This window comes from Gallinula chloropus, assembly GCF_964237585.1.
Source record: "Gallinula chloropus genome assembly, chromosome: 14".
Classification (NCBI taxonomy): domain Eukaryota; kingdom Metazoa; phylum Chordata; class Aves; order Gruiformes; family Rallidae; genus Gallinula; species Gallinula chloropus.
The window spans coordinates 18,107,070-18,133,652 of record NC_140099.1 but is presented as its reverse complement, the minus strand read 5'-3'; the positions used below and the strand labels follow the sequence as shown (position 1 = coordinate 18,133,652).

The following is a 26,583-nucleotide window of genomic DNA, read 5'->3' as shown; positions in this document are numbered from 1 at the left end:
CTTGCAAAAACAGACACAATTGGGATGGACATAATGAGCTACAAATCCCTTTGTGATTTTGGCCTTACAGAACATGCCTTTAAAGCTGTATTGGGAAATAAATAAAATCGACAACCTTTAGGAGAAAGTGCTAATCCTGAGCCCATATCATGCTAAACTCACCTGCATTCATACTTTGTACTCTCAGCTAAACATGCAACCAGACACAAACTATGCCACCTTTTGGCAGAAACAACTGGAGTAAAAAAAAAAGGCAAACAGAGGTAACTACACCAAAATAAATGTTATAGCTTAAAAAATATTCTAGAAATATACTTGCAATATTTTTATTATAGTATTTGGGGGCTAAGTGCTTTAGGCAATCAACATTTGGGATACTAGACTCAAAGCGTAAATTCTGTCATTTTTAATCCCACTTTGGATCTAAGAACATATCATTGTGTCTTATCCAAGCAGACAACATGAATATGGCAGGGAATGGTCATACTCTTGGGCAACAAAGGGTTACTTATTCCCTTTCGCTTTTGTAACTGCATTCACTTCTCAAGAAAGTCTAGCCTTTAAAAAATAATCTTATGTAGCCAAACTTCTACAGAGTGATGACAGGCTATAAAGCTAAATTAATAACTCCATAAATTCCTCAACAGCAGTGTATAGCAGCATTTCATCATTGAAAAGATACTTGTATTTATATACACCCTATTGTTCAATAGGTAATAGAAAACTGGAGATGGGCCTGAGCTGGAATTGCTGAATTGAACATCCCAGAGGTTTTTTGGGGAAGGTCTGCAGAACATTGTCTTCCTCTACCATCAGCCCAAACTCTACATCCTGGCAATAGACCAACTGCAGACAGGATTGCGTTCAAAATCCAGGTCTGATTTCTGCAGTTCAGGCACATCCTTATATATAAAACTGAAAGCATCAGTGTGGTGCAGGACTGAGGGGTGCGACGGCCGGGGCGCAGCCATGTCCCAGAGAGAGACTGGGTCGGCTCCTGCGAGTTACTCACAGACACGGAGACTGAGGGGCATTGAAGCTTTGACGTCCAGACAAGAAGCCACGGTGGAAATCTGTCCTTCACCGCATCACTACTTTCAGCACGGAGGTAAATGGAGACGTACGCACGGGCTTGTGACATGAAGGGAAGTTTTCAGGCGGTGGGGAAGGACCAGCATCTCAGCCAGTCTCATCACCTTTATCCTAAGGGTTACTTATGGAGTCTAACCTGAGATCCTACGTGGAATGAATTGGGGTGGATTTGGCTTTGCTTTAAGTAGTCTGCAATCCACGGCACAGGAAGTACAACACTAAGCTATTACGCTGAGTTTGGCACGGTTGGCAGCCTCTGCCCAGGAGAGGCAGAGACTGAGTGAACGTGGGCATAACCAGCTTACCAGACCCTCAAAAGTGGTCCTCCAAGCCAGACCTGCAACGTCCTTGGTGGGTCAGTTCAGGAGACTTGACACTTCCAGGAAACAACACTGATCAGTGAATGAAGAGGACTTCAAAGGGCTGCTAGTCCTTTCAACACAAATACTCAAGGTGCATCTTTCCTGAAGGGGTTTCCCAGGGGAATCAGTGTGATGCAAATACAGAGACATGTGTAGAATTTCACAAAGGCAGAACTTTTTAAAGATTAAAAAGTAAAGAGTGATGCAAAAAAGGAGGCTGATTATGAAGTAACAATGTTCAAAGCACCTCTTAATAATATTTCTCTTTCAACAGCAATGCTAATCTGACATTTTGACTTCTTTTGTCTGAAAAGTCTTCAGCCATGGAAATTGCATAGTCATCAGACCGCAGATGAGTTTCCTGGGTTAAGTCACAAGTTCATGCAATTTTTGGTTGCTTGATGGCTTAACAGAAACCTTCTTTCCCTTTTTAATAATGAAATAATACAAATAATAAGAATGAAGTGTAAGTGTACAACAACTGGACAGGCTGGAGAAGCACATAGGTGACAGCTCCCACCCGTGACCCTCAGACCCACTTACAATAAGCTGCTGCCATGGTGGCAGATCACCTTCTCCTCGAAAGATCCTATTTAAGCAGCTTTTTGTGGACACTCAATTCAAACTGAAACGGGGGGGGGTGGGGGTGGGAAGAGGAGGAGGAAGAAGAAGAAGAAGCGGGAGGCATCGCGACATCGCTTTCACGAGATGCAGCATGCAATGCTTATGCCTTTGTGAGGCCTTTTCTCCAGGCAGCCCGGGTGGGCGAGTTTATCCTCCCTTGGAGAAGCAGCAAGCCTGAAGAGGGGCTGGCTTTTCTCTTCTGAATCACTGATGCGTGCACTGTTTCTGAAATGGGAGTCCTTGGCCACAGAGCTCCTTTCATTGCCTTATTTCACCCACCTTGCATACTCCGTGTGTGTGCTTTGAAAGTTTACCACCTCCTGCGCCTCGGCGGGGCTTCCAGGATTATACCACCGCATTGTTATCAACTGTTTTGTTGTTTGGGGAGGAGGTCATTGCATATTCAGCCCGACTGGTTCCGTTCTCTTCTTTTCTCATTGGTTTCCTTGGGTGATCCCAGGTTCAGACATGTACAGGCAGGGTGGCGGGGGAGAAGAAAGGACAGAAATAAGCAACTTCTTTGCCAATACAGTTTGAAAGCAAGGACATGTAAGGTGCATCACAACACTGAACTTTTCCTCTCTACCTTCCCTTTCTGAACACAGGTCGAACCAGGAGTTCTGTCAAGCTTCATGATCCACCTGGAAGATGAAGGATCTGGTCCTAAGATCTACTGATGGGCTGTTGGTATCCCCATGCTAGCCTGTGTGTAGATACAGGTGTCTATGTTGCGTGAGGCAAAGGCTGCTGGAAGGAGAGCCCTACAATATCACCTTTGTGCCTATAGTGGATGCTTGGATGCTGGGTCAGACTCTGCCTTGGAGCAGTCCTGGGCCCTTCTCAAAGTGCAGTGTCACACTGGACATCCTCTGTGGACACAGGTGGTCATCTTCCCAGTTTGAATGACATTGCATTGGTGTGCCTGCTGTGATCTACTAGACCCCCAGCAGCAACCACTACAGTATCCCCTTTTTTGTTTTACCTGGTGGTCACTGGCCATTTGGTAATTTGCTAATTGTGAGGCAATTCAGGAAATGCCCAGCAAGTGCAGAAACCTAACAAGCATCTGCACATCACAAAAAGAATCTTACTTGGGATTTTAAAGCGACTCCAAGAAGGGACACCTGAGCTAAGTCCTGTAGCAGACCATGTTACACTACGCAAGTGTCTCCCACAACTTCTTTCCTCAAAAGTGGTGTGTCCTGTACTTAAAGCTGAGGCTGTACACATAGTAGGAGGAAAAAAAGCTTTGTGCTTTCCACATGGGTATTTCAGACATTAATGCTTTGAGTTTAAGGTGCTTCTACACGCAAAAAGAGGACCAGATAAACAAATGTAATACAACAGTCAGCCTGTGCTGCTCTTGACATCATTTAATACAACAACAACTAATAAAAAAATAGTTAATAACATCGAATTTCAGCAAAGTATTAGCAAAAGATTTAGGGAGAATTATTACTCTACTAGTCTCAAAGACAATGCTTTTGATAGTGATACATTACGCTGCTCTTTAGCTGGTAAAGAGTTAATTAAGATTTGTTAATATTAGCTGTGATTCCAGCTGTTAAGAGAATGGAAATGGAGGGGAAGGGAAGACTAAGAGCTCTGTTGAACCCTGTTTCTGCCATTAGCATGCTGTGCCTGTCTGTATCTGACACAAGCCTCTGTGGCTCTGTCTTTCATGACATTGTAAAGCACCCATCCACCCTGCCACATCCCTGATAAAAGGAATGGACAATCTGACAGCAATATTTCTCTTATTTTTTTTTTCCTGGGCAGGAAAAATGGTGCAGCTGTCTTAAAACTTCTCTGCTACTTTCAAAAATTCTTTTTTTTCTCCTCCTCCCCCCAGCTGATAATCAGCTCTATGAATAATCAGAAAATGAAGAATATTTGGCCACTTCTGCTTGTTGTTTATCTCCTCTTCACCCCTTCTTTCTTTATTTTGGTCTCCTATGTGTTTCTGCATCTCTCCAGTTCCATTTTCTTTCCCTGTCTAGCCTTCCTCTTGTTTCTTCCTGTTAAAACATGGCTCATTTTATTTTCATCTAAGTTTTTCTTGTTTCTAGAAGTGACTTCAAGACTGTCTTCTTCACTCCTCCTGAACTCTCTTTCCTTTTGTCCCACGTTTTTGTTTTTTTTTTAACTTCAGTTTCTCTTCCTGAGAGCAGCCCTTCCCTCATTCCCCTCCCCAGGCCAGTTTCCCAGCACAGACCTGGGAGGTTAAGAGACTCTCCTCCAATGATGAGACCTCTCTGGAGACACTGCTGGAGAGGTTGCTGGTGATACCACACCACAGGCACTACCATGCATTGGAAGTTTATTTTTTCAGAGCCTACAAATCATAGAATCAGAGAATCATAGGGGTTGGAAGGGACCTCAAGAGATGTTTGGGTCCAACCTCCCTGCCAAAGATGGTTCCCTAGGATATAATGCACAGGTCGACATCCAGATGGGGCTGGAATCTCTCCAGAGAAGGAGACTCCACACCCCTTGGGCAGCCTGTCCCAGGGCTCCCTCACCCTCACTGGGGAAAAGTTCTTCCCCATCTTGGTGTTGAACTCCCTGTGCTCCAACTTGCAGCCATTGCCCCTTGTCCTGTCTCCACAGAGCACTGAGAAGGGGCTGGCCATTTCCTCCTGCATCCCATACTTCAGATATTTATAAACATTAATAAGGTCCCCCCTTAGTCTTCTCTTCTTGAGGCTGAACAGCCCCAGCTCACTCAGCTGGGAATGGAGGTTTTATCAAGGTTCTGCTTTTGCCTTATCAATTGCTCAGGGTTAGCACTAAAAAAAAAGAGCAACTTGGACCTCAGTGGAATGGCTACCTGAGGCATTTATTTATGTAGGTACATATTTATTTAATGTTTAAAGTTCTTTGATTTATGACAGTCGCAGAAGTTTGGGCTTGGAGAATGCTCTGGTTAACCCCTTCACTCTCTCTGTTTCCAAATGCGTGTCAGGCACGGATTTGGGGCTGAACTTGTCTCAGTTACACCATTTAAATTACTTGTTGGACAGACTTGTCACAGTGATTAAAACTGACCTATGTATTTTGCTATGCAAAGTCATTTTGCCCTGTTGCATTTTTCAACTGCTTTTTTGCATTAGGGCACCAGTTCTTTTTGTGCCACCAGCTCTGTGTGTCACTAGCTCTTTTTTACTTCAAATTTCATACTGTTGAGATCCAAGCATGCAAGTTTTCCTCTCGCACACCAAGGGGAGCCCTTTTATCCTATTTTCTGCCTGGTTATGGTTGATCCTAGGTTATGGATGATCTTTCTACGTGCAACACTCCAAGCCCCCTTCCAGCTGCAGCTGCCCTGTATTTATGCATTTCCTTTCCAGGGTTGCTCTTCACTGGAGAAAGCATTGTTTCAAATTAGTGAGGGAATGAATAGGGAACTGTTTATATCTGTGACATACTCACTTGGTGGCAGGCGAAACAGGCTGTTGGCTAAGTGGTTTGCATTGCTTTACAGTATGATTTGCTACCCATCATGTGCTTTGATGTTTAGCAAACAAATTGGTGTACTCTTCATGCCAAACATCTGCAGATGAAAGGTACATGCAACTTTGTACAGCTTAGTACACGCCTGAAATGACGCATCGGGGTCCGTAATGACCTCTCCACCATGCATGCATTAATTTGCATGAGTCCTAAAATCAAGAAAGCATCAAACAGCCATTTAATAGTATATTATTTCACACATCAAGCTTCAATTTCAGATGATGTTCAGGTCACATTACAAATCTTATTTACCAGTTCGTATTGGCTTGTTTGTAGCAGCTCTCTGCGGAGTCCTGTGTAAAGGTTACCATAATGATGCACAGCCAAACACAGCTTGTATGTTCTAGCTTTAGAAAAGTTCTTAGAGGAAACACAGTTTTTTGGCCCTTGATCATGTCTAGTCATGAAACTCAGTTGGCATATTTGACACAACCCTCCTTGCCAGCTTTGGCCACAGGTGTAAACTTGGCATAGACCTACTGTCTGCAAGGCAGTTGTGTGGTAGAGTACTAGGGGAGTGCTTCACCTTGTGTCTCACTTGGATACCATTAAGAAAATCCTCTATATAATTTTTCAGACAAAATCAAGCAAAAGCTGAGCAGACAGTTCATTTAATCAGGACTTCATTATGCCTCGTCACTTACAGGCTTATTGAACCCTTGAAGAGAAGAAGATCACTTAGCAATGGGCTAGAAGTTTTGTCCAGAAGAGTAAACTGCTGTAGAGTTTAAAGCATACAACACAATCCACAAGTTCATACTCTTCAAGGTGCTTTGTGCTTGGAAGGGATGAGAGGTAAGAATAAAATCTGATTTCATAAGACAAGCCTGAGCATTGCAAACCTGTTTCCTACTGCCTGCCTCCCCAGCAATGTTTCTGTCGAGTGCCAGTGCAGCACCAAACCAGCAGCTGGGAAGGTTGGGCCCCAGTGAAAACCAGCCAAGCTGGGATGGGTGGGCTTGGGCTAGCAGCAGAGAAATGAAGGGATATTAAAGGCCCTTCCTTCTAGGGCTCCCATACCCGACTCTGCACTGCCAGGAGATGCCTGTCTCCACATGGGATTCACTGCCCTGGATTATCCTGTGGGAAACACCTATCCTCTTCCTTCAAAACCATGAATAGTGTGGTATTCTTCTTCTAGGTGTGGTTAAAGGAGGAAAGGCCACTTTGCCCTCCCAGCTGTATGGTGTTGGAGGAGATGCCCAGGGCTCAGAAAACCATGGTGCAACTCCATGACTCTTTCCTCAGCATCAGTACAAAATTGTGAATTGTAATTAAAAGGCACCTGCAAAAAAAAAAAAAAAAGTCTATAAAAAAGATTCCAAAGTATGGGTATCAATGCTAACTGATAAAAGGAGTTTACCAACATTGAAAGTGGTGAGGCATCTCTGTACTGGCTTTCCACAGCCGTACCTGTGCCAAAAACTGGTTTGTGTTTTCAGTTCCTCTTGTGATGGTGCTGTGTGGGCAGCCCCACTTCTGCATGTCACAGCACAGGGCTGTGCTATGGGGAGAGATGAGGCTGGTGAGCTGCTCTACTGGCAAGCATTACCATGGCTCACTCACCCCTCCTGTGTTGGCGGTGACATGTGCCAGGTCACACATGTGTCTGCTCATCCCTAGGGCAGAGCAGCAGAAGGGGGAGAGCTGAAGATGTACTGCTTATATGTACAACAACTTCAAAGCTCTTCTCCATACTGATGAATATTACATTAGCTATCAACACATAAAAATTAATGATTTTCCATAAAACTGGGTCTCATGAAACACACCCATTTGCTTCACAGGACTGATCTATCCTGATGTGGCCCCAGCGCACAGCAGATATATCAAAGCTACCCATATACTGCTAGAGATCTTACAGCAGCAGCATCTTCCTGGGTTACAAAAGTTGTCCATGAAACGGTAAATACCTGGTAGGCACATTTTCACCCAGCTTCATCTCCTGAGCTAAGATACTAGCAGTACCCATGGCAGCTATGTTTAGAGCTCTTGGCTAGACTTCACGACTGGAAGCCCAGACAAGATGATGTGTGGGCTACAGTCACACTTCAAAACCATCCTTATTTAGCAGGTACAGGATAGGAATGGAAGAATAAGTTTTGTAATGCTATTCAATTACTGGACTATCTCTCTCAGTAACCTGAATGTTTGTAAGATGATAAAGAAAATGAATGGAGGCTGTTTACATCCTGGGGGCATTCATCAAACAGCCGTTTGATTAATGCTGGCCATCAGCCACCAGAACTGAATCAGTTCCCACAACAGCAACTGCTGGGAGAAGCAAACTTGCTTTCTACGAGTGGTTTGTGAACAGGACCCCTGCTATAGGGGCTCAGTGCATCAACAACAGCTGCTTTCTGGGGCACAGCCATGGAATTTGTGTGCAGCCGCCAACCACGAGCTTTGCCTAATGACTAACCTGGGGTCACCACTCTGGCACTATGGCCAGACATGTGGGGCTCATGTTAAAGGGGGAGACTTCTGTGGGCATAGTTTTTGGAGTCATGAAAAGAGAGTCTGCCTTCACAGTCTGAACTTCTCCTTTTGTCTGTCTCAGAGGGACCAGAAAAATTAAAACTGGTTATTTTTTATTTGACAATGTAAAGATAGAAATCAAAGAAGGAACCCCAATGGTGAAAATTCTGAAACCTTGGTTTTTCTCTACTAACAGCCATTTCTCTAGTTAACAGCCATATATGGACCATCTATCCATCCAGACAACAAGCAGCATACTATTCATTCCTTGTAGGAAGAGGTTACTGGATCAGCTACCTCCCACATATGAAGCAAATGTTTTGCAGTTACAATAAAAAGCAGCTCCATCTGGACAACTTTTAGGAATGCACTCACTCAATGCTCAGTGGTTCTCAAGGACCATTGTTCAATAATCTCCATTTCCCAAGGCTGTTATAGCTATTCCCTGTATTTCCATCTACTGACTGTTAAGTTACGTAGTCCAGCATCTACAAGACAAACTGTCTTGTCTCAGTGTTTATTACTTATTGTCTCAAATGTATGTTTTTTACTTTTTCAAACTAGAAAGTCTTATAGGTAACCTGGGTGATATCACCTGCACCGTTTGGAAGGACTATGTATACTGGGTTCCTATCAGTTTTGGTCATTTGATGGAGGTCTCCTTCCTCTAGCTGCATTGCCCCTTTGCTCCTTATGAAAATCAAAGATGTTTTTTGTGACTCTGAAAAGGATGCTCCTTCCCTAGAGACCTCTGAGTACCTCAGTCTTAGACAAACAAAACGAGTGGTCAGGATTTCTGTGAGAAAGTAAGTGTACAATTCGGAACATGTTCAGACTTTCTCACAGGTTGGAAAAGGTGGAGAAGGTCTGTAGACTGCACAGTGCTAGGGCCATCATGCAAAATGGGAACGTCTCTTTTGCAGAACTACAAGTCCTGTCACATCAGTAGGCTTTGATCTAGCCCCAAGATACCCTCTCCTAAGGAGATATGAGCAGAAGCATTTTCAAGCCTGCAATTTATGGCTAATTCAGCTCTCCCCCACAGCTGCTTTTAGCTGACCAGTTTCTGGAGTACATTTAAGCAAGTCTTGCAGGCATGTGGGCGATTTCTGGTTTGGTATGTTTCACACTCCCCCATGATCGTCAAATCCCCCTTGCTGTGCATGGATTGAAGATCTAGCCTTTGCTGAGTGCTTCTCAGGAAAAAACCCTAAATCCATGGGGAGCCACTCTGCAGCCATTCACCAGCACTTGGCGCTTCCCTGAGCCGCTCAGGCTGCAAAATGTGGTGGGCAGATCTCTTTCTGCAGAAGTGGATCTATCCCAGCCAGTCACTCTGGGTATATCTGAAGGCAGGATTTGGCCTGTTCAGATTGCAAGTGATTGTGATACAGTGCTGAGCCACACATGAAATTTAAGAAGTGGAGTTTAGTCTTAATTTATTTTCAGCAGAGCAAAGTCTGAGTAATTCCACAGACTTGGGTGGACTTGAGGAGGATTTGTTCTGGTGTTACAGAGGAAGGTCTGTCCCTGGGGGAATAAGGTGATGCAATCGAATTTCCTACAGAGTCTTCAATTAAGCTAACTTCAGAATTATGGTCCTACACAAAACCAATTTTAAGGAAGAGAAGCAGCTTTGTTATCAGCATACTGAACAATTAACTGACGTAAGTGATAAAAGTACTCTCAGTGACCCATCACCTTACAACCCATTCTGTGCATTCCCTATAATGATCTTTAAAAGGTTTTATTGACTGGAGGTATATTGCAGCTGACGTTATCCGTTGGGTGTTCTCAGAGCAGAACACATCATCAATATGTTTGGATGACAAAAAGAAAGAAATGAATGGGCCTAATGTCAAAAAATGAGCTCATGCTGCCAGCTTTTCAGCTTGGCAAAAAGCCACCAAATGACAGGGAAAAAAATAGAAAAAGGGAGATATTAAATGCGTGAAATGAAGGCACCCTGCTTTGAACACAGCCAAAATGTGCCTGGAGGATGGCCACAGCCCCAGCCCTGCCTGGCAGTGTGCTGCACCCTGGCAGTGCATTTTGGGGATGAGCTGGGCATGCTCCTGCTCCTCAAAGACCCATCCTGCCACAGGGCACTGCAGGCAGCGGGTATGTTCATGGAGCTCAGGTCATGGCACACAGCACTGCCAAGCAGTGCAGAAACAGCCTGGGGTTGGTGATGTGTATGTAGCTCTCTGATAACCAGGATTATACGGAACTATTGCACTAGGCAGGATTTGCCCTAAAAAGTCTGCAATTTAAAGAGAGAAGCCGGCTCAAATTTCTGTCCTAATTTCTTATGGAAGACAACACACAAGCTTGAACAATCTGTTCTAATGAAAAGGAAGAGGGGATGGGATTGGGAGCACTGGGGAAGGAAAAGGGTGCCTGAATGGAAGAAATAGGCAGCAGGTAAATTTAGGCTGGTGATGCAAAGAAGGTTCTTTTATGCTCAGAAGGGCAACCGTTTGATTGGGACTGCTGGAGCAGGTAGAAGTGAGGGAGGGAAAACTACAAAGCTTCAAGAAGGAGACTGGTATGTTTGTGAAAAGGATGGAATACCACAGTGCCCACAATACTGAGGACAGACAGGGACACCCAAGGGTCTTGTTCCAGTCCTGTGTTACTATCATGTCTGGGCTGCCACCCAGAAGAATCAAAGAAAGAATACCAGCTGCTTCAGGGAACTCAAACAGCCAATGTAACAGGAGAAAGCATTTCACTGAGCTTCAGGTGCAGCCTCAGTTTCCCTGGGGTTGATTCTCAGAGGTCAAGGCAATACCTACAGCCAGAGGTGGCCACGGGGTGCACTGCTCTACTGTGGCACCCAGGCCTGGGCGATGGCTGGGGTAGGTAACAGCTGTGGAACGAAGGCAGCACACTCTCCTAATGTACCTTTAGGGTTTTTCCCCCCTCTATTCATGCAGATCAGAAGGGGAAGAGAGTAGCATTTCCCAGAGTCCTCCTGTGAGTATCCTCCAGACTAGTGCAGGCTGGATGCAGTAGTGGCATTATGCTGGTGTCTGGCTAAAATGAAAGTCACGGAGCTCGTGTAGTGATGGAGAGGAATGCAGGGCTGAACCGTGCCCACCCTCTGGGCTTCTGTGCCCACAAGCTGAGCCTGCAGACAGGCTTGGTCCTTCATTTCTGCACACATCTGCAAAGGCCCTCCTTCTTTCTGGGGCAGATTAAACAACACCTATCTATCTTCAAAGTGTGTAACAAACATTAATTAGGAAAGCTGGAGAAATATGTTTTTCCAGTGCCCAGCCATACCAACCTGCCAATCCTGATCAATACCTTGCTTTTAAAACAGTCTTTATGGAGGCCATATCTAAACATATACATTGGAGAAGACGTGACAACTACCTAACTGCTTCTGCTCAGCCTCAGTGAGGCCAAGAAAAGACATTTATAAATGATGATTTAGCTGGGCTTCCACTTAGAAGTTGTCCTTACAAAATGATACCTGTTTTGGAGGGGAAGTGGAGGAGGGAAAGGTGCAGCAAGTCAGGGTGGGCATCAGTACTGGAGAGATGTGGGGTTGGAACAGTAAGGTGGAGATGAGCAAGGGCTGCTCCTCACTGCTCTTCTCCCATATCTGAAGGACAGTATGTGTCTCACCCAACAAGCAGCAGTAGAAAGTGACATTTTAGGCACTGGACTTTTCCCTCCCCAAAATACAGTTGATCTTCTGTGCTATTTTGTGCCCAGGTTTTTTTGCTGAATGTAGGTAACTGCCTTGCTATTTGATCCCTTGCAAACATAAGCAACAACTTGAATGAAGAACTTGATCCAGACAGAAGAACGAGGCTACTGCTGTTTCACAGAATCATTTAAATAGAATGTACAAAATTATTTAAATAGTAATGTTTAATTTCTGTGCAGATGAACTGAAATTCTCTGCAGATTTCCACCCAGTTTAGTAGAAGTGCCTGTAACACAAATAAATGCAAAGAGCTGAGAAGAGAATTAAAAACTTGTAGAATGATCTGACCTTTGCAACTGTCTGGATCACTTTGCATTTGAAGCAATCTGTCTCTGCCACCAACTAGGGTAAGACCACTGATTTCCAAGCAGCTGCTTCTGACTTTCTCCATTCACAATGAAGGTCTACAGAGCCAGATCCTGCTCTTTGCAGGATAAATGCAAACCCCACTGTAAGTGGACTGCACAGGGTGGTCCCAGCCTTCCCTACTTTAGGTGTGCAAGGGGACAAGTTCATACAGAGGCAGAGCAACCAGCAAGTCCTGCACACCTTGATGTCTACACAAAGACTTGAGTTTGTGCAGGTTGGGAACTAAGTGGCATTAGACAACTGTAACTGGGGACAATTTCTGAGGAAAGATTTAAGTCCAGCCAGCCTCCACACTGGCTTCCCAGGGCCCAGAGCAATGGAAAGGGAGAGCCAGGTTAACCTGAAGTTCCTCCTGCTTGGGGGAAGTATTAACATCTTTCATAAGAATTCATGTTATTGACTCAAAAAGCAGAGACTGAAAAAGGCACCAAATCTCCAGCTGGGACCTTGTATCAGAATGAGGATTGACCCTATTTTCCTACTCTTGCCTTGCACACAGGAGGGATCAGACCTTTTAGATCAGGCCGCCTGTTATTGCTTTGCTCCATCACCTGGCATTAGTTTGGGGCATGAATACTGTTATGCTCATCTCCTCAAATGCCCTCTGATGTGTCTATCTAGCCAACTCTCTCAGATGGACAAGCCAGAAGCATCATTCTCCAGCTCAGATATACTGGATGGAGTGGCCACATGCCTGCTGATGGAAGGGACACTAAGTTAGAGCAAGGTAAGTGTGTGTCAGAGCAGGACCACCCCAGCTGATACCACCTACCACCTGCAGACGTGCCCATGCTGATCTACTGTGTGTCTCACCTTTGTGGCAAGGCTTCCTGAGTGGGAGCTGTGTGCTGCTTAGCAACATGGGAGCACTTTAAATACTTAGCAATAAGTATGGGGGGTGCAGAGAAGGAAGGATGGGTAGCAGAAATCAGCCTGTGCAACCACACAAGTGGTGGCAGCACAGCTGTGAGGGGCTTAAGGGTGGCTGTGAGCAGCCAATATGCAGCATCACAGCTCTGCACAGGGGGCCCCTGTCCACACCCTTTGCACCTCAGGCAGCGTGGATGCCTGGCAGCAATCAGCACAGCAAGGCAGAGGTCTGCAGGATGTGACCTCCCTTCGGAGTAGCAGAGACCCCTGAAAGCAGCTGGTGAGGACAAACACCTCTGAACCTTCCTTCCTCAAGGAAGGCTAGAGCATAGAAATGTTGGGATCTTGTTTGGACACCAAGTTATGACCAAGTAGACAAAGGTATGAAACTAGTGCATGTAAATTACAGTGCAAAATAATGCTGCTTTAGTCAGATCCTTCATCTCTGCTGAGATGCCCTGCACAGGAGGAAGCACATCCAAGCACAGCTCCTGCCATTCCCTGAGCTCTACCTTTCTTCAGGGTCTCTGCACACAGAAACTCAGGTTAGAGCCAGGCATCAAAATCAAAGCAGCAGAAGCCACAAATTAGAGGAGTCAAGGGAGGCCCCAAACCAAGGCTGAAGGGCAGAAGGAGATATCTTCTGTGTGTTCAACTCTGGGGAAACGTGAGAGTGATGTGGGAACTAAGGCTCTGTGGCAAACAAGAAAGGTTAGAGACTGGAGGGGAATAGGGCATGCACACAGTGCTAAACACTCCCAAGCCTCTTGAAGATGGTCTGATGGGTGTCATGGGCAGGGAAATGACTGCCCTGTAGTAAGGTCTGCCTTCTTGTCACTGTGAGGCAGCACAGTGTGTGGGCAGAGCCTGCCTTGGGCAGGTGTGGGAACTGTTGAGCTATTTCCATATGTTTCTGAGTTTCTTGTTCTAACTTTTGGGGTTTTAGAGCTCCTACAAATGCACTGTGTCTGCTGAACCCACCAGGAGCTGCAGTTGTTCAGCCACTGGAGAAAATCAGGTTTTATTGCTTTTACTCCAGATGCACTGCAGATCCTCCGTGGGAAGGAAACGGGGGCAATAAAAGGCACCCACCGTGTTCCTGTGAGATTTTTGTTGTGTAGGGAAATTTCTGGGATGATACAGAGCTGGAGTGATGGATCTACACTCTCACCCCATTACCATGGGTACAATTTCCTCTGAGTCATAAAAAAAGTTTGTCTCAGTCACCCTGGCGTGGCTGCTGGGTTCTTGCAGGCTGTAACAAACACAGTCCTAAACTCCAGTGTTTCAGAGGAAGAAAGTTTTGGGCTTGATCAAGTGTCCCTGCACACTGTGCCAGGTCGGTCTCAGCCACAGCTGTGGCTTTTCACCAGCAGTGTCAGCCACAAGGCTCTTTGTGCCAGCTCATAAAGACTGTGCTTTGCTCAAAAATGAAATTAATTTCTAAGAAAACCTTATTTCTTTGTCTCAAGGGACTTTGAATACGTAAGAGTCTTGAACTGAAAGTCAGTTTTTAGGCAAGTAGGTGAAGAGAATCCCGATCTTGTATTTATTCAGATTACTTCAGAAGTTATTGCTCCAGGAAAAACTGTAACTAAAAGTTCATGGTAAACCTGGCAATGCTCCTCTGTGTTTCAAAGCTCTAGTGTCCGCATGTATCTTCCAATTGCGTGGGGGTAAATAGGGAGTATTTCAACAAATACGAGCATTATGTTCTAGCATGAGCCTGTAAAATCCACCCATGGCTCCTGCAGAGTTGCACTGAGGCAGTAACTGCACAATACTTGAATCTATTGCAAGACGTGCCCATTCAATGTGGTACCCTCACCTCCAGTAGAAAACAGAAACGTGGCAAGTTTGTTTCTGGTCACAGCCCCAGGTTAACTGATCACAGGATAAACCATGATGCTTTATAGAGTTATGTTGGCATCTTTGTTGGTACATCACAAAATAGGAGTGAACATGGATCCATGGGAGAGTATTCTGTGAAAAGCTCAGACCACTTGTTTTATGGTAAAGACTAAAGCCTCCTGAGGCTTCTAGTGCTCCCAGCTATGAGAAACCGTGGGGCATTTTATCCATTCATGACAGCAAACTTTCTCCCTAGCAGAATATGACTTTGATATGACTTGAGAGACAGAGACATCCTGTCCTATAATAGTTATACAAGCACATAGTGCTCTCCCAGACTGAGAGCACTGAAGAGCAGATCCTCCTGCTCATCCATCAACAAATATTGTACATACAGGCAACAGCAAAGCAAACTTTCCTGCATAGCACTGCCCATGTGGCCTGGCTCATCTACCTCTCCAAATCAAGGGTTATTTTATCTACTTTACTCATCAGCCATTGATCTGTTAAACAAATCCGATAAGAAGCAGTGGCAATCAATACTTTTGCTATTCAACCTTAAAAATGAGGCCAACCCTTGTTTGTCTTGATGCACTCAAAAACCATTGGGCAGCACCAACTGTTTCCCATCCAAAATCCCCAATGATACCCCTGAATCAGAATAACACAGCAGAGCTCTGGTGTCTCTAGTGGGCTTGGGTCAAGTTGAAAAGCTGTTCCACAGCTTGTCTCATATATACTGCCTTGGAAATTGTTGTACAAACAATACCTGGACTTCAGTACTGTTTAGAAGAACAACTGATTTTCCTTGTACCAGCATTCAGTTTTCATCAAGAAGAGCTAGGTTTAGTTTAGTAAACAGTGATAACTTCAGAAGAACTCAAGAAAACCAACAAGAGCTCAGGTTGTGGCCTTTCCACTTCCAGAGATACTAAAAATTCAGTTGGGGACAGTCCTGGGTAACCTGCTCTAATCTGACTCTGTTATAGCAGGAGTTTAGATGATCTTAAGTTGTCACTTCCAGCCTCAACTATTCCATCATTCTATGAATTCATTTCTTGCTGGTTAAAAAATGGGATCTCCTGCAGAAAGATTGGTTGCTCAGTGTGTTTAACTTGTTGTTAGTGGATCATCTACAATCTCACTCCAAAGAGGGGAGTAAATTCACCACTGGGAGAGGATTAGGCAGAGAGGCTGAGCAACACATGGGAACATTGAGCTTTGGTTAGAGGTGGCAGAAGACCTGGGCAGTGATGCTCAGCAGTAGATACTGATCCTGTTGTTGATAAGCATCAACACTCAGCCACTGGAAAAGATCAATCAGGCTACAGTGTACCTGCATTTCCTTTCCTTCCAAAATTTTGAATTTTGCCTTTCAGCTGCCCTCAGTGACATTCCCAAGTCTTCCTGATGAAGTCCACATTCCCTTTTGAGTGGCACTTCTTGGGGTTGACCCCTTTAGAGATGCTGAACTGGTTTGATGTCAGGGAATTGCATCAGAGACACAAAGATCTGGCCCCATAGACCTTCTTCTTCCCTTTCAGCATCCCCAACTCAAACTGTACTTTTTAACCCAGCTTTTCTACCAGCTATAGTAATTACTATCTTCCCAGCCACATGCTGAGAATTAAGACACAGTTTCTGAACAAACCCTTCTAATGTGTCAGGGAGAATGGAACCTTGACCTGTCTGCCATCAGCCATGCCATGAATATCCACTTCAAAGCGATTAAGTAAGTTTAGGACACTGTTCTATCTTTTCTCCCCACATGGAAAAGCATTGTTTTGGTGCAATTAGTAATGATTTTGAACTAAATTACACTCAGTCTTGGTGCTTCTCATAGGAGATGGCTGTGTGGAGGATTACACAGTCCCATGCTCTTTGAGGAACAAATGGTAAAAGAATGGGCTGGAAAAGAGATGTGGGACCATGGCCTGTTGAATGGGACATCGACTCCTGCACCATGGTGCACACTCTTCCACACACAGCAGCTCACTACAGACCAAAATCCCACTTCTTACTTTCCTTAAACAAGCTTCAGTGTTTTCCCCTTGCAAGCATTTGCCTCATTTTGTCAAACAAGACCAACTTTCTGAACCTTGCTCCCACTACAGAAACTAGACCTTGCAGTATACAGGGTTCATAAATCACATGCTAATGCTGAATACCCTAGAAAATACCTGAGCAATGAATTTTAAGACAGCTTAAATATGACCTGTCATTTTATTTCAGTACAATGTTTTCTTCCATTTAATTATTATCTGAAGGTGAACTCAGTGCCTATTTAAGGAAGTGCCTATGTAGGCATTTATGGTGCCTTTCTCTCAGGCCATGGAACACATACAAAACAGGGCTTGACAAAGCTAAGAATGAGCAAAAGGTGCATGTATAACTTGTTATCATCAGCTTGCTTTCTCTGCTGACTTAGCAAGAGGGCTCTTTGGCAGCAAACCCTGTGGTACTTCTGAGCAGACATATCCATTCTACCTAAAATCCAGTGGAGCCAAGAAGTCACACCCCTAGGCACAACGGGCTGCTCATGGGTCATCTCAGACCATATGGATGTTCTGTGGATGCTAAGTACAGGTTTTTTCCATGTTGGCAAACTATTCTAAACACCTCCTGCCCAGTTCCATCAGCTGGCACAGAAACCTGGATGATCAGCTTTGCTTTCTCCTTGCAGGTTTGAGAGATAGTTCCAGTATCTTAATTTTATATGGGGAGCCAGGGATTTATTTTCCCCTTTTATGTAAATATCTTACTCCCCTCACAGACACCGACACACCAGTGAGCTGCAGAAATAGGATTACATACTGCAAGTCCCTCTCTTCCCCATCTCAGTTGCTTATTTACCAAACAACTCTTGTTAATCCTCTTTACTGTACTTACTTCCCACTTCCCTTCAGCCTCACTGTCTCACTAGTATTCAGGTGCTTGGAGTCAGGTAAAAAAAAGCTTAAGAGACAACCACCTCCAGAGCTGATTAAAATGAATCAAGCTCCACTGATTGCTTTAGAATCTGCATGGAATTATACCAGGTGAAGAGTCGTTAGAGCTGCTTGCATTCTTGGTGCACTTCAAGTCCAGTCCACAAACCATGTAATAGGGAAATGATCCAGTTTACTCCAGCCTGTGCTCATTAATGAATTGTCCTCAGACCTCCTACTTTTGCTTCTTGGTGACAATCTTCCAGGGAAAAAAGGTTTTTACAGAGACAGACATTTTCTCTACCAGAGAATTCACATTTCTTAAAAGAGGAAATACCCCTCTGTCACCAAGACCAGAGGAAATAGCTGTTGCCCCACTGCCAAACTGAGGGTGCTATCACCGTGTGTCACCACGCTGCAGCATCAGTATCACAACTGATCTCCTCTGGTACTTGTTCTATGCATAGTGCACGTCCATTCCTGGTGTGCCAGCCGTGCAGTGCCCAGCACTGCCAGTATCAGCATCACACATAGGGAATTTAGGGGCTTTAAAAGCCTTCAAAGAATCACCCTATATGGGTCTTCCCAGGAGTTTAACCTGTCTAGCAGTTCTCTGAATATTACAGTTGATGGACACATTTTGGTACAATTTTGAACGTGGACCAGAGCAGTACAATCCACCCATTGGAATGGACATCAGCATATCTTATGACCATTTGATACTGGGGGAACCTGGCTGTTTCCAGGAGAGGTGCAGGGATGGAGGTAGTAGCATGCTGGCTTGCTGCTGGTAGCTATTTTACACAAAGAAGCACCAATTCCCTAGGTTGTATTTTATCACGAAAGGCTTAGTGCCTAAAATTGGTGATATGCTAAAGTTTTACCTTTTATGAGGGAAAACAAACCATCCCAGGAGAAATACTATTTATACAGGTTGAATAAAAATACAGTTGAGTTACGATACCTTGAGGACAGTCATTCCCTCTCTTCCTGCTACAGAAAAGCAGACATGAGAGGGTTTGATTGGGTCTGGCTCTTTGAAACCAGTAAATGAGATTTTAACTTAAGCACAATGGGATTTTTCTTTTCCTTTCTGCTTCAAATTTGATTCTTAGGAAAGTGAGGGATTAATACAACAGATCCAAGCTCTGTGCAAATAAATCTCTGCCTGCACTTTCCTACTAAAGTTTTTAACTCTTGCTATACCCTACAACCAGATGATTGATGTCATTTCACTCTTCAGCATCTCTTTGGTGCTTACACTGCTGACTAATTAAGCTGAGCCGTATGCTTTAGGCTACAGAGGATACAGATAGCATTGATGGCCAGGCTGCAAACCCCACTTCATTTGGAAGACTAATAAGCAGAGAAATCAAATTATTCCAGTTAGGCTTTTGCAATATTCTCCTGTAATACTTGTAGATTTTTCACTGGGAGATACATCTATACATGTCTACTAGAGTATATACACAGGACCTACTATAGATAGGATACATAGGATACAGAGATAGGCATACATAGGATACATCTATCCATGCCTGAAACTGGTATTATCATCCAATCTGAACTCCTGGTCAGTAGGTACTTTGTATTCTTATTTTTGTTTACCTCTTTTTTTGGCTGCTGGGCTGGTGAGAATGTTTAAATGTTTTTCCTGTTGGACCAAAAAAAGATATAAGCCATCTGCTGCTGCCACACCAGTTTTCATGCTTACTGGCACTTCCAGTCTTTGTTGCACCTCAGGCTGTCATGAGAATGAGGGTTTGCAAATGCTAATATGTGGATCTCCTTCTTCTGCTCTCCCAGGAAGTGGTAAAAAGTTCCTGTCTAAAAATACTGGATGGTGACAGTCTCATGCAAGGTTTTAGGGAGCATATGTTTGAATAATAATTCATATTTACACTGTTCATCAGAAAGTAGGTGATGAATCTCGGTGATGCCCCTGCATGCAGGCAAATCTGTTTCAAGGAGAGGTAACTGAGCAGGAGAGGGCTTTGAAGGCCAGTTTGCTATAGACACTGTGAACAGTCCCATCCTTGGCATACTTTGCCAGTCTCCTGGTCCCCCCAGCAGTGATCAGTTACAAGACAGCAGGAAACTGAGGCTGGGACACCTCTGAAGCCTACAGACATGCCTGACATGGCAAAAGAAGAAAAGGATGCTGTTCAGAGGTGAGACACACAGCTATCCTCCCTTGGAGCTCAGAAAGAGTCTGGGCAGCCAAAGGTGGGGCCTTCAGGTTGGGTTCTGATTTCTACATCAAGGCAATCAGCGTGTGCCTTTCCTTGGATGAAGAGGGTTGTGCTGTATCAAGGTTACAACTCAGCCTATGTGCAGCTGGGGAATGAGTGGGTGGCACTCACATATAAAGCAAGCAGACAACTACTGCCTTGGAGGTGGGAGAGAGATTTCTTAGAAATGCAATGACAGAAGTCCCAGTTTCTGGAGATGAGGGCCCAGGAGGACTGCAGAGGAGAACTGATGGGATGGAGGTGTGAGAAAAGACAGGACAGGGCAGGCCATAGCTATGGAGCTGGACTCAGCTTCTGCATCATGGAGATTTATCCCCTCACTCTTTCTCTAGCCACCTCTACCTCCCAGCAAAAAATAGAGTGAAGGATTTAGCACACTAGCCAAAGCAAATTCAGCTAAACAATACAGGATAATACTCTGTGTTGAAGGCAGAGATGCTTCTCAGCGGTATCTTTTACAGTGGATCAAGGAACCTCAAGTACTGGGGAATGCTGCCAGGTACTTTAGGGCATCCTTTTGACAAAGCTGTTTTAGGAAGGACTCATTGATGAAAAGAAATGCTCTAGTTACTCTGTAAAAATATAATTAATAAGATTTTCTTTTATAGCAGTCCATCCCACATCAGGGCAGTTTTCAGCTCAGCTTTTGTCAGCAGTGTGAATGTCAACAATAAGAAGATCTAAGAGGAATTTGCACTTTTCTCTGAGCCTAATGCCTGTTCAAGCAGCTGACTTGGGCGTTGACATTCCCACTGTTGACAAACAATGCATGTCTTCATCAAGTATCTGTATTATTCTTCAGCACATGAAGATTAAGCCTTTGTTATGTGAATTCCCACACCACAGTCTTTTCAAGGCCAGCTTTAAATTTGTTTGTTTAAATCTGCCAGTATCTGAGCAGATTTTAAGAGCAATGCCTTGTTAGGCACAAGTTGGCTTGGAGAGTTACTGCTCCTGTAGGTGTATTTTGCAGCCTTGGCAGAAACCATTCACAATTTGGCACCAGCCACATACATACAATAGCTGGTTTTGAAACAAATGCAACTTTCCACATGGAACTGGACCCCATGAACAGCCAACGCTACGTTAGGAGTTACAAAAGAAATTCTGCACTGTGTTACCAACCCAATTCAACTCCAATTTCAGTCCTCCATAGACAATTTTTAAGAAGTTCAGCAGATAGAGTGAAAGCCTTTCAAATCCTCAAAACTACTAAGCATTCATTTAACCTATACTAGAATAGCAAAGATACTTACTTAAATTTAATTAGAAATTAGATACAGACTTCTGTCTTTTTGTTTGAATTCTCCCTTTTTGATGCTCTTGGATATACTACCCTTGAAATCCGGCATACATTTTTCAGACAATCACAAAGCATGTGCAATGCTCCACCATTGTGATAGTCCTGCTGGAACTCATAAAAACTCCTGCAGTTCCTTTGCATGCAGATAACCTGGTTTCCCCCAAAAAGATATCCTAAAGATGAATAAACATCATTTAATCCAAACTGTGATTCAGGTGTCACTGCACTATCTCACAAGAGTTATGGATTTTTACTTTTCCCCCCTCAAAATATAAAATATTACTTAGGTGAAGAAATTACTCCCACTCCCATTTTTCTAAGTAACTCAGTAATTTCTAACTACTGAAGGCTTGTGCAAGCACATCTACTGCAAAGACAGCAGTAGGGAGCTGAAATGGTCACTGTACACAGGTTTCACATAGGCTTTTAAATTAAAAAAAAGTTTGAAATGGATCCTGTAGATGATAATTTTGAGATAAGAGTAAATTTGAAGTGGAACCTCCACATGAAAAACTACACAAATTGCCCTAGAGTTTGGGTTACAACAGCTTGCATCAATCTGAAATGCTCCAATTAGCGACGAGCCTGGGATCAAAAATTTCACACCCCACGTGTACGTTTTGAATACTACTAGAATTGGACAGGATGGTGTTTCCTGCCTCTAAGCTTGGCCAAGCCAAAGCTATTTGACATTACCCAGCAACCCACAGCAATCTGGCTTTGGGGAGTTCATATTAATCTGAACATTGTGGCCCTGTCCCATTTCCAGGTTTGCTCCTCCTCATGCCCATGACTGTGCATTAAACTTCACCCTTTACACAGGCAGGATACAGTCCATACAGTGACTTTCCAATGGAACCACACACTGACTACAGGCTGCATCTTGCCTTTGGGATGCCTTTAAACAAAACAAGGTACCAATGAAGTCTTGGGTACGCCTTTGTGGGGGTGCATTGCCCTAAGCACAGTGGAAGCATCTGGAGTCTTACCTTTTTATGGCTTTGTAGCAAATGATGACAACTACGAAGAGGAACACTAGTGTGGCGCAGCATACTGCGATGATAATAACCAGGCCTGGCCACCAGGTCTCTTCAGTGGGACAAAAGGTGGACTTGGGAGCTGTAAAAAAGAATGTGGAAAAATACATGACTTCTCCCAAATAAGCAGTGTACAATCAGGTGCACTTCAGTCGGCCCTGCAATAGCACTATGCCAGGGCCACTGGTGCATGCAAAGGGGATACTTCCCATTTAGTACCTCTTTGGGTTGGTTTTTTTTTTCCAAGCAATCAACCAGCTTGGTACTAAATATTTCTCATCCCAGTGCCCAGATAATCAAGTTGTCTGTGTCAGTGCTGTCCACGTGCTCAGCACAAAGGAGAAAGGCATAGTTCTGCCACCTGTGGGAAGCCTCTCCTCCCTCTGCATTTGCCATCTTCTGCTGCATCGGATTTGGTTTTAGAGATGTTATGCTGAGAAGGATAGGCTTTCAAACCCTGACAGGGGAGGTTTATTGAGGAGATTTATCAGGGAGTTGCATCAGTATTGCAGCTGCTATCATTGTAACCTTGGGAGTGAGGAAGAGGTATTTGCTTTAAATGAACAGGAATTTTATTGCATTTATTAACTGTTTTTAGAGGACTCCAGCTGGCAAGCTGCTTTCCTGTTACGCTGCTATTGAATTGTAGGTCCAACAGTTAAGAAATGTCAATATTAATAAATGTTAACTCATTAAAACCCAAGCAACTATTGTTACATTTTTGTTATTCTATTTAGGGCTAGAATTATCTGTGTAAATACCACTCAAAGCAAGCAGTATTTTGCATTAATATTAAGAGTAATACTGGTGACATTTAGTTCAGCTATTTTCCTTTGGGGCCATATTCCTTTTCCAATGCTTTGAAGGGGACACATTTCCTGAAGGACTGTGAACAGCAGACAACAGCATAAGTACTACCAGTGCATTGCAGAGGGTGAAGAGACCCTCAGTGTGTGCAACCACCTAAACTCCATGAGAATTTGGGTCACCCTAAGTCAAGTTGAATAATGAATAAGACTGTCTAAATCTCCATTTTCAGTTCAGTAGCGGGGTGGGGGTAGGTATGGCAAAAGGTGCATTTTGAGTCTAATTATTTGATTTGATATATCCTAAATTGTGAACTTCATCTTATACCTATCACAAGTATGTGCCCAAGTTAAAGTATGTCCTCACAACTGCATCATTTATTGTGAGCTGACATCTCCTGTTCCTCCTGTGTTTGATTAGGAAAAGATATACACATACTCTTAGGTTTAACACTCCTGAAGTACACTGAAGTATATTGACTGTGAGGGTGGGGGGTTTGTGTTTGGTTATTTTTTGTTGTTTGTGGGTTTTTTTGGATTTTTTTTAATATGGAAGACAAAAATAAAGCTGAAAAATTAAGTGATCTGAAAAACCAATAGATCCTGGGTCCTCTTTTGACAATGTGTCCACTCCCAGGCTACCTCAGCAACTGAATTTCTCTACTTAATTACTAAGAAGTCAGTTATTGTGTTGTGATAAAGCTGATGTTTTTTAATGCATTTAATACTCTCTGAAAGTTTTCAATATTGCTATTTTCACTCCTGGTGTTGCCCTGACAAACACAATAGGTTGCAGTGAAATCAGAAGAAACATACACACCAGCAGGCGCCACATAAAATTAGATGAGATCACAGACAATGGAGGACGTCAGGCCACCCTAAGCTTGTCCTGGCTCTTCCTCCATGATGGGACCAACTATTTGTAAAGCAAACCAAGATGGTGAGACAGGGCTGCTGCTTGGCACAACACGTGACACTGACACATGGCAGAGATGGTACAACACAAGGCTTGTCACACGCCTGCGCACCGCGTGCTCCTTGGGGGCTTATCACAACATTTTTACATGGAGAATAAAGAGATATATGTGGGACTGAATAATGAATATGCTCTCTGACAGTCTATGTTAGTTATTAATGACAGGAAAATAAGAATTGCTGATGTGGAGGTGACCCCTAATCCACCTGGCTCAGTTCCCTTCCTCATTGCTCTGGACCAGGCATCCAGAAAGAAGCACAAGAAATCACATTGGAAGCTGTTGAAACCCGTTTCTTGGTGGCTGGTGGGTTTATACAGCTTTAAAAAGAATCTTCTATGTCTACCCCTTATTATTGCAGTGCTGGGTAATCTTGTTTTCCTTATAAATGTCCACTCTTTTTCCAATAAGCTCCCAGTAGTGTGCTATTTTCTGCCTTTCTCAGTATGCCTTCACATAGCCTTCATTAGCATGACATTTCTATGTCTTTAATGCATTTCTCCTCATGATTTTCCTCTGAGAAAGAGCAGAACTGCTTTTAATGTCCTTGAGCTGGTGGGAAGCCCAAGCCTGGCCTGTGTGGATGCCTCCATGTGCCTGCTGCGCTCTGTGCCTGTGAGCAGCAGCTGGGAAAATGAGCTGAGAAGGAAACTTCCCAAAGAGCCAGCAAGGTGCCTGGGATATGCTGGGACCTCAAAAAGGTTTCTCTTGGCAAGTTCTGCACTGAGCTCTTGACGTTGATGGCTCCATCATTCTGGGATGGGGCTTGTGGTTCTGCCCCCTGGGGCAGCCTGGGGCTGAGGAGACTCTTCATCTGCCTGTGCCCAGGTCGTAGCTCTCAGTTCATCACCCACAGTGAAGAAAAAAAGAGGTTGCACCTGCAAGGGGCTGAGCCTGCACTAGTCATGCCCTTAATGATCAGAAATTATGCTGGAGTGAAGACACTAACAGCACCCTCTTTCACCTGCCACTTTGCAGGGAACAGCAATGCATTTCTTGGGCACTCTGTGGAAGAGAGAAGACATGGGGCCCAAATCCTGCTCTAATACTAAAATTGTTCTAGTTAACTTGAGCAGAAGATGTCCCACACTGCCTACAACAAAGCCAATGTCCAGTTGTTTCATTTTCTTGCAAAAGCTTTGATGAAATGCAGGAAAACACTTCAGTTCTCATAGTTGGCTCCTTTGCACCACCTGCTTTCAAATCCACTATAAACCCCCAAAGATCAATCCTTTTTTTCAGAATCTTTTCCCTTGTCACATACAGAAACGACAAGCCATGTACTGCTGTCATTCACAGTGTACTTGAGGAATGAAGGACATCTCTGGGAACAGAGTCCCTTTGTCAACACTGTGGGGTTCCTGAGAGCTGAGGATTGGCAAGCCTGGTCATGGCATTTGCTCCTTCAGCATCCTTCACAGGTCTCATGCGAGCACTTTCAGCTGCTCAGAGCACGATTGCCTCCTGGTTTGACTCATTCCTGGCTGCTCTTCATTGGTTTCCAAATCAGCTGAATGTTCACCGTGCAAAACAACTCAACAAAAATGTGCTCCTTCTCCTAAGCCCCAAAATGTTGTTCTGCACACTGAACATACTGTTGAGTGGAAAGTGGTAGGAAAGCAATGACATTTTAAAGAAGATAAACAGAGGGAGTTAAGCAATCACAGCCTACCATCCTAAAAGAAGTCCTACCAAAACATGAAAATAAATAATTGATGCTTAGGAGCACAGGCTTATGAAAATACATCTTGTCAAACTAACTAGATATTTTCTGAGGAGATTACTGGCTTGGTAAATAGATGTATTAGTGCTGCTGTGGTAGCTTTAGAATTTGGTATGGTGCTCAACTTAACTCCACATGAAGTTGGGGTTGTGAAACTATAAAGCTCCACAGTGAGTGTGGCACACATAAATTCAGTTAAAAGCCAGAGCATTCTTATGTCTCAAAATCTAACTATAAATGGAAAGTGACTGCTGAGAGTATGTATTTTTTAACAGTGACTCTCCCCTTCCCCCCAAAATACAGTGATAGATACTGGAAGACTTTGTCAATTACTCAAGAATGTAGTCCACTGCAAGGGGAGCCTAAGCATATTTAGATTAGAAATAGGGTAATTATTATCATTAAAGGTAATTATCCACTCTAATAGCCTATCAGCTCTGGTAGAGTATTTCACTGAAAAATTTATTTTAAGGTATACTTTTCATTCTTTCCTAAAAGAAAGAAGTATAAATTCAGCTAGAGAGATTGGCTTCAGCATAGGAATTAGGTAAAGAAATGTCTCTAGAAGGACCACATGGTCACAATGCACTTTTTTTCTTGGCTTTGAAGTTTATGAAATACAAATGTTGGTTAGGTTTACATCTGGCAAGCCAACACCTTAAACTATGCCTAACAACACCA

At 43.8% G+C, this 26,583-nt stretch overlaps 1 protein-coding gene across 1 annotated transcript in view; it reads right to left on the bottom strand.

Annotated features, from left to right (window-relative positions):
• Positions 1-2,423: 2,423 nt before the first annotated feature.
• The window catches only part of PRIMA1 (proline rich membrane anchor 1), a gene marked incomplete at both ends in the record, with an annotated part of 49,717 nt that continues 25,557 nt past the window's right edge, over positions 2,424-26,583 (bottom strand). The window contains 2 exons of the mRNA XM_084270660.1: positions 2,424-2,523; positions 22,352-22,481. Coding sequence (XP_084126786.1) covers positions 2,424-2,523; positions 22,352-22,481 — 230 coding nt within the window. The remainder of the gene's footprint in view (positions 2,524-22,351; positions 22,482-26,583) is intronic.